At 33.8% G+C, this 9,585-nt stretch overlaps 1 protein-coding gene across 1 annotated transcript; it reads right to left on the bottom strand.

The window, feature by feature from the left end:
• Positions 1 to 5,746: 5,746 nt before the first annotated feature.
• LOC116138602 (aspartic proteinase nepenthesin-1-like) lies at positions 5,747 to 6,859 on the bottom strand. Its single transcript, XM_031424313.1, has one exon. The coding sequence runs from the start codon at positions 6,857 to 6,859 to the stop codon at positions 5,747 to 5,749; it is 1,113 nt and encodes a 370-aa protein (XP_031280173.1).
• Positions 6,860 to 9,585: the final 2,726 nt, after the last annotated feature.

The raw sequence follows: 9,585 nt of genomic DNA, 5'->3' as shown, positions 1-9,585 counted from the left end.
CAACTATACCAGATTTATTACAGGAAACTAATTCACTTGCTGAACAACCAGGGGTAGCCACCGGATTGTGAGAGGATGCTGAAGAGGTGGTTGATGCTTGTGATAGATAGGATTGAGATGAATTAGATGACCTGGACACATCTTGCTGACTTACACAATTTCCAATGGGAACATCAAGCTGGTATAAGCCATTATGCTCGAAGCCCTTAAGAAGAACCACCTATGAAGCCTTGTCCTTAATAACACAAGTATTGGCAGAAAATTCAACCAAAACATTGTTGTCCCTTGTTATTTTGATATACTAACCAGATTTTTTGTCACATGTGGAACACAAAGAATATTTTTGAGATGTAAGGATCTGTCAACACAAAAAGAAAGGAGAGTAGTTAAATCTAATGAGAAATATTCAAACATTGGCCACTGCCAACTTGCAGAGATTCTGATCCAGTGCACTGATTTTTGAGAGAAAGATTTTGGAGATCAGGAGTTATGTGATGAGTTACTCCGGAGTCAATAAACCAGTTAGGATCTGCTACTGTGAGAGGTGTTGCTATTGGATTGGACTGTTTTGCTCTAGAGAATTGTGTCAATTGACTTTCCCCTGAACTACCAGAGTGATGTTTCATGTTATTCTGAGATGGTGATTGGGTGTTTGGTACAACATTCTGAGGAGTCATTTGAGGGTACATAGCTGTAGGTGAATTGGTGAATTGGTGAAAGGTTGGTTGGAGTAGTAATTGAAGTATCCCGGTTGACTATTGGCAAGTCAGGCTTGAGCAGGACCTTAATTTTGAGTAAGTTGTGATGATGAATTATACTCATAACCAAAGGAAGGCCTGTGATTTTGATTACCTTGAAAAGAGGTATCAAAGCGATGGTAGCATTGAAGCGCCATATGGCCACTTTTCCCACACAATTGGTAAAACAACCGTGGTTTGTAAAATTTCCTTCGTTTTCCTCTACTTTGACCAAAATTTGGAGTATAAGTTTGAAAGTTTGGGGCAAGCTGAAAGGAGTTCCTCGGCTCACTCTGGTTCTGATTCTGTTAGGAAGATTGTGTAAACTGATTTTGTTACTACTCTGAGGTATTTGCAACTGACATGACTTGTTGAGGTTGTGAGTTAACAGATTGTTTATTTGCAATGAAGGCAGCCGCTTCATGAAATCCTATATAGGCTAAGTGTTGTTTCTCCAACCTCATTTCATGCTTATGCAATAGGAACTGTGCTTCTTATAGTGATACTTCATTACTTCTAGCAATTAAGGTTGCTACCATGGCATCATACTTCGGTCCAAGTCCATCAAGCAAATATAACAGTAGTTCTTCATCAGTCACTATCACATCACTTGTGGTTAAAGATCCAGCAATCTCTTTCATTTTTAACACATATTCGTTGATACTGGAATTTTCTTTTCTTGTGGTTTGTAATTGATTTCTTAAATGCAGAATCCTAGCCTTAGAATCTGTTAGAAAATGCATCTCTAGAGTGTGCCAGATTTCACATGTGGTTTCATAATTAGCTACATGCCTAAACATTGTTTCAGAGATAGAAGACATCAACCAACTGAACATAAATTGATCAATTTTTTTCCATAAGATATATTCTGAATTTACTATCTTCGTTGGTTCATCAGTTTCAGAAAGGGTAAAAGGAGGAGGACAAAGTTTTTCACCTCACACAAATCCTTTTAGTTCGAATGCTTTCAAAGTTGGAAGGACTTGAGATTTCCAATAGCCATAGTTTTTCTCGCCTAGTTTCACTGTGACAGTAGGTAAAGCATTGTTGAGTGCCAAGGATGAAAGTGAGTTCATTGTTTTTCCTTCTGTGTTGAAGGCTGAAAATTGAGGAGTTTTTGGATCCGCCATTGACGTCCGTCAAAAAAGCTCTGATACCATATTAAACAACTCAAGAACAAAGAAAGAGAAAATAACAAATAGAAAAAACAGAGTAAGTTGAAACTTTTCTGGAGTTAAAAATGAGAAACTATTTTATTATTTGTTATTCAGATTACACTTTATAGGAAAGTTTGTTACAATCCTTGTCAACTTTAAATCTCAATCGTTCATTAGAATAACAAACAAACACAAAACTTTCTATTTGAACCCTTCGATTTAGCAGGAACTTTTTTCTGTTACAACTCACACTTCCTGAGTTGACAAAGATAAGCTCACATGAAACTATTATAGCTCACACTTCCTGAGTTAACAAAGAGGAGGCTCAAATGAAACATGTTTTCTGTTACAACTCATCTTTCTTGATCAGGATTAGCAAATAAAGTATCCTCAATAGAACAAAACTTGAAGCCTTTACGTAAAGGAGTAGTAGCAGGTTTGGCACCCAAAAGGCCTGTATCTGTAAGTATATCCAAAACGTACTTCCTCTGGCATATCCAAGATCTTTAATGGTAAATTGATCATGAAGGAACTTCTTAACAGCAAGAATGTCAGTTTCAGAAGAACCAGTAATGATGACATCGAACAACAACCTGATTGGGAAAATTCCTTCAAGCACTCNCAGTAACTCAAATATACATTAGGTCGTTAGTCTTGCTCTCTGTGGATTCGACCCTGCTTACCGCTAACTACGGTACGTAGGTTTAATTTTATGACCGTGACGACCGGTCTAACAATTGGCATGTCCCCTTATCGGTTAGTTTTTGGGAAAGCATNCTGTAAGGTTTAGCTTATCAGGTTTTAAAGCTACTTTGATTGTTTATTGCCTATAATGTTGTGGTTGGGACCCTAATAGCATGTTATTTTCTCTACCCAAAGGAGAGTTAATGGTGATGCACCCAATGTCCCTATGTGAAATAGCTTATGAGGTTTAAAGCTATTTAATTTTTATTGCCTGTGATACTAATATGTTGCATTGATTTGTTTCAAACAGTTTCAGTGAACAATAATAATGTGTGCAGTTTATCCTTATTTATAACTATCCCAAGTTGAGACTAAATTTTTTTTTTTTTATAACTACATGAAGATTATTCTGTAGCTTGGAATGCATGAAGAACTAAGCATTTGATGCATGTAATACTATGAAAATATATATTAGGATTTTACAAAGAAAAATTTCAATCAAATTGAAAACAAGTAAGGTATAGATTGTTACCTTAAGTCCTTAGAAACCTTGGAGACTTTTAATTTCAAGAGAAATTAAACAAGAGAGTATCCACACTAAGGAAAAAAAAATTAGCAAGAGAGATATATTAGGGTTATTAGAAATTTTTTATCTCTATTCTAAAATTGATATATCATTTTCTTTATGCATGTAGCCTTGTAAACAATTCGATAATTGTTTTGGACTTCCTTAAACAATTCCATAATTGTTTTAGTGTTGTAAATAATTTCATCATTAGTATGAAGTTATTCAACTTCTTTATATAATGACATTGGATTAACATTTAGTCATAATTAACAATTTAACTTTTAAATTGTTCATAATTACAAATATAACCCTATGAATCTAATTCAATGATAATAATATAAATGTCTTTATTATCCTTGTTAGGTGCTAGCCAATCTTGGACAATCAATTTTCTTTACCTATTTTTCCATTCTCCTTAGTTTTTTATGTGTGGCCTCCTATGCTCACTATGGCTTAGCCTTGGGCCCAATATCGTAGTCTATTTTGATATGTTTTGTTATAACTCTTTATGACCGAAACTCCCACTAACTATGGTAGGTATCTAGTAATGCTCCATAACCCCTAAGTCATAATGAAGATATACTCCAAAGAACCATTTTATAATCATATGCGCCGGGTAGTTAAATTTTTTCGTTGTCTAATCCCAATTAAGAATGGATTCACAGTATGTCAAAATCCTTATCTTACTCTTATATTACATTGACAATTAATTTATTTCAAACGTGTCATCATGAAACAACTTTTCAGGTAACATTTTATATACCTCGACCAAAGATTTCCATTTCATATATTGACATTGGTCTAGGAACTTGATATCAAACTATATCAACTCAAGGGATCTCGTCTTGACTGTCACCTGTCTTCACACTCAAATAACACATGGCTAGATCGGCTTTTTATACATGACATGACTAGTCCAATATTTATACACCATGTGAATCACATGTATCTATGCAGAATTCAACCTTGACATCTCAGGTCTAAGGATCAGTGATACACTAATACGATCTTATAATGTATCATTGCCTACATTCTAAATGTCCACGTGATTCATCGTGAATGGTCATATTCGATAAACAGTCTATAACCGTTTATCCATACTAATGCCTTAGTGATATAACTCTTATAATCTCTTATACTAATACCATCACATGATATTCAATGGAGACATTTAGCATGCCTACTATGCAATGTTATTTCCCAATTAACATTACTTATATAGAGAATGCTTCGATGATTTGATCTNTATATATGTAGCCTTGTAAACAATTCAATAATTATTTTGGACTTCTTTAAACAATTCCATAATTGTTTTAGTGTTGTAAATAATTTCATCATTAGTATGAAGTTATTAAACTTCTTTATATAATGACATTGGATTAACATTTAATCATAATTAACAATTTAACTTTTAAATTGTTCATAATTACAAATATAACCCTATGAATCTAATTCCATGATAATAATATAAATGTCTTTATTATCCTTGTTAGGTGCTAGCCAACCTTGGATAATCAATTTTCTTTGCCTATTTTTCCATTCTCCTTATTTTTTTATGTGTGGCCTCCTATGCTCACTATGGCTTAGCCCTGGGCCCAATATCGTAGTCTATTTTGATATGTTTTGTTATAACTCTTTATGACCGAAACTCCCACTAACTATGGTAGGTATCTAGTAATGCTCCATAACCCCTAAGTCACAATGAAGATATACTCCAAAGAACCATTTTATAATCATATGCGCCGGGTAGTTAAATTTTTTCATTGTCTAATCCCAATTAAGAATGGATTCACAGTATGTCAAAATCCTTATCTTAATCTTATATTAAATTGACAATTAATATATTTCGAACGTGTCATCATGAAACAACTTTTCAGGTAACATTTTATATACCCCGACCGGAGATTTCCATTTCGTATATTGACATTGGTTTCGGAACTTGATATCAAACTATATCAACTCAAGGGATCTCGTCTTGACTATCACCTGTCTTCACACACAAATAACACATGGCTAGATCGGCTTTTTACACATGACATGACTAGTCCCATATTTATACACCATGTGAATCACATGTATCTATGCAGAATTCAACCTTGACATCTCAGGTCTAAGGATCAGTGATACACTAATACGATCTTATAATGTATCATTGCCTACATTCTAAATGTCCATGTGATTCATCGTGAATGGTCATATTCAATAAACAGTCTATAACCGTTTATCCATACTAATGCCTTAGTGATATAACTCTTATAATCTCCTATACTAATACCATCACATGATATTCAATGGAGACATTTAGCATGCCTACTATGCAATGTTATTTCCCAATTAACATTACTTATGTAGAGAATGCTTCGATGATTTGATCTTCTAAAGATCTGTATCATCCGGATATTTCACATGCTTTATAAATAATATAAATGAAGTAGTAGACATACATCTGAAATCAGAACTTTTTCTTCCATTCTTAAAATAGTATTTACAAGATATAATGCTTTGAAACCGACAATATGATTGTTTCTTAGGAGATATACTAACATATTCCGATAATAAAGTATCACTGTAGAAAGGTAACATCAACTATCATTGCCACTCTAAAAGTGATCAGAAGCACATTCTTCTTGGTAAAACTGAATTGCATTGATTAGTGTGTTATGAATAATGCGCATATTTTGCATATGATAAGCTCCTAGAATAGAAGCGAATGGACTGGGCATTAATGCTACACAGAAAAATCCTTCATTAAATTCAATGTGCACAAACCTGCTATGTACTACGTAGTCTGCTCCTTGGAAATGGAAGGTCAATGGTAGAAAATCTCTAAAATCTTGTCTGTGCATATAACAAAGATTGAACTTTATATTGCTAGTGGGAGGTACTACTACTCTCACAAGATTATAAGAATCATAGTGTCGACTAAATGTTGTTGTCACCAATTCAAAAACATTGAGCCCACCCGTGGTACTTGTGGTGAGTGTGGTAAATGGATTTCCTGAATCTATGATGAAACCGTGACCAAGTGTAGCATTGAAGGAACCTGGTGGTAAATATAAGCGATACGTTCCAACACTTATATCTATAAGATCAAGATAATACAAACTTCTGCCTACAAAACTTATAAAGGGCGTTGTTAGAATGTTTCCCTCAGGTAATTGAACATCATCCCCAAACCTGAGTATATGAGGATGAATATCGAATGGATAATTTTGATCATAAGGAACAATACAATAAGAGAAAACACCACCCATTGTTTCATGCAATTGGCTCACTAGTGAGGTAGGATGTAAGTCTAATCCCAAGATCCCAGAAATCCTATTAGATGGTTGATTACCGAAGTAGAAATTTACGTTGTCATTCGAGCAGCCGAAGAGAACAGCAAATTCTTCGTCATCATAGTTTCTATTTATAAAATGAAATGATTCCGAGGAGAGATAACCTTTTGTTGGCCCAGAACAAGTTGGACCAGCACCATATGTTTGACTGTAGATGCAATCGCCATTAACACATCGGAAAACGCTGGATGGTTCATTGTAGTTACAAAGAGGGTGATCACAATTAACTCTATGGTAAGAAGAGGAAGCTTGTGAATTGTATCTGGGATAACTTGGTTGGAAACAATTTATGCAAGGTTCACATTGTGTCCAACTTAAGCTACTACCGGTGTCCACCATTATATACACAGGATGCACTGGGTTTCCAATCATCATATACGCAATATAGAATATAAATTGACGGTCTAGAGCAGTCATAAGCTTGTCATCACTGAATGTTAATGCGTGGTGAGTAAGGTTAGGTTGATATAAAGGGGACTCACTAGAGTCTATTGGGACTAAGAAATACTAAAGCTATTCGTAAGTACTGAGTTGCTTCCATTCTGGATGTTTAAGGAATTAATAGTCCTACCCAAGTATTTATAGTATTGGTCACAACAACCTTGTAACTAACTTAAATTAAAAAAGAAAAATCCTTCTAATTAATTCCATCTAATTAGTATAAAACAGAAATTAACTAACAAATGATATAGAATAAGCTAATATTAGAATTTTGCTAAAAAAGAAAATAAGAGTTAATAATTGATGCTAAACATTGATACAACCCATGTTAACAAATGATGTCTAAAAATGTTACGATGCTAACAATGCCTACTTTAAAGATAAAGGGCATGAAACTCTAATCAAATTGATTAAATTTAACAACTTGAAATCAAGTGATACATAAAATAACTAATTATAACTATTCATTGACAACTGTTGGATTGAAATAAATTAATCACCGTGTGTGTGTGTGTATATATATAAATATATACACACACACACACGGTGATTAATTTATTTCAATCCAACAATTGTCAATGAATAGTTATAAGTAGTTATTTTATGTATCTATACACACACACACACACACGGTGATTAATTTATTTCAATCCAACAGTTGTCAATGAATAGTTATAAGTAATTATTTTATGTATCACTGTATCACTTAATTTTAAGCTGTTAAATTGATATTGATGAATGATTATCAATAAATATTCAAATTAGTTTAAAAATTGAAATTCCTATAATCCAACCCAGTAGGAACTTAATTATATGCACAGACAAGATTTTAGATATTCAAATTAGTTTAAAAATTGAAATATTCTTATGTGCCCACTTGGTTAACCGAGTCGAGTAGGAACTTGATATACCCCATACAGTTTATATGCCCTGGTCAGAGATTTCCTTTTCGTATATCGACATTTGTCTGGGAACTTGATATTTACCTATATCGACTCAATGGATCCCGTCTTGACTATCACTTGGCTTCACACATAAATAAACCATGGCTAGATCGGCTTTTTACACATGACATGACTAGTCTCATGTTTATACATCATATGAATCACATGCATCTATGTAGAATTCAACTTCGACATCTCAGGTCTAAGGATCAATGATACACTAATCCGATCCTATGATTTATCATTGACTACATTCTAAATGTCCATGTGATTTATCGTAAATTGTGATATTTGATAAAAGTCTACTAACTATTTATCCTTGCTAATGCCCTAGTGACATAACTCTTATAATCACCCACACAATACTATCACATGATATTCAATAGAGACATTTAGCATGTCTACTATGCAATGTTATTGCCCAATTAACATTACTTATGTAGGGAATGTTTTGATGATTTGATCTTCTAAAGATCTGTATCATCCAGACATCTCTCATGCATTATAAATAATATAAATGAAGCAGTAAACATATATCTGAAATCAAAACTCATTCTTTCATTCTTAAAATAATATTTACAAGATATAATGTTTTGAAACCAACAACACGATTGATTCCTAGGACATACACTAACATATTCCTATATATAGAGTATCAATATAGAAAGGTAACAACAACCATCATCGCCACTCTAAAAGTGATCAAAAGCACATTCTTCTTGGTAAAACTGAATTGCATTGATTACTCTATTATGAATAATGTGCATATTTTGCATATGATAGGCTCCTAGAATAGAAGCGAATGGATCGGGCATTAATGCTACACAGAAAAATCCTCCATTATATTGAATGTGCACAAACCTGCTATGTTCTACGTAGTTTGCCCCTCGGAAATGATAGGTCAATGGTAGAAAATCTCTAAAATCTTATCTGTGCATATAACAAAGTTTGAATGGTATACTTCTTATGCGAGGCACTCTCATGAGATTATAAGAATCATAGTGTAGACTAAATGTTGTTGTCACCAGTTCAAAAATACTAAGCCCCCTCATAGCACTTATGGTGAGTATGGTAAATGGATTTCCTGAATCTATGATGAAACCGTGACCAAGTGTGGCGTCGAAGGAACCTGGTGGTAAATATAAACGATAGTTTCCAACACTTATATCCATAAGATCAAGATAATAAAAACTTCTGCCTACAAAACTTATAAAGGGTGTTGTTTGAATGTTTCCTTCAGGTAATTGAACATCATCCCCAAACCTGAGTATATGAGGATGAACATCGAATGGATAATTTTGATCATAAGGAAAAATACAATAAAAGAAAACACCACCAACGGTTTCATGCAATTGGCTGTCTAGTGAGGTAGGATCTAAGTCTAATCCCAAGATCCCGGAAATCCTATTGGATGGTTGATTACCGAAGTAGAAATTTATGTTGTCATTCGAGTAGCCAAAGAGAATAGTAAATTCTTCAACTTCAAAGTTTCAATTTATAAAATGAAATGATTCCGAGGAGAGATAACCTTTTGTTGGCCTAGAAGGACTTAGAGCATCACCATATGTTTGACTATAGACGCAATCGCCATTAACACATCGGAAAACGCTAGCTGGATGGTTCATTGTAGTTACAAAGAGGGTGATCACAATTAATTCTATGGTAAGAAAAGGAAGCTTGTGAATTGTATATGGCATAATTTTGCTGGAAACAATA

Source organism: Pistacia vera, unplaced genomic scaffold (genome assembly GCF_008641045.1).
Source record: "Pistacia vera cultivar Batoury unplaced genomic scaffold, PisVer_v2 Contig342, whole genome shotgun sequence".
NCBI classification, from domain to species: Eukaryota; Viridiplantae; Streptophyta; class Magnoliopsida; order Sapindales; family Anacardiaceae; genus Pistacia; species Pistacia vera.
Note: the sequence above shows the minus strand (reverse complement) of the source record. Positions and strands in the feature narration are given on the sequence as shown.

Bases quoted from the DNA above. Each gene is read 5' to 3' on its own strand.
- LOC116138602 (XM_031424313.1), bottom strand. From the start codon at position 6,859: ATGATGATTGGAAACCCAGTGCATCCTGTGTATATAATGGTGGACACC.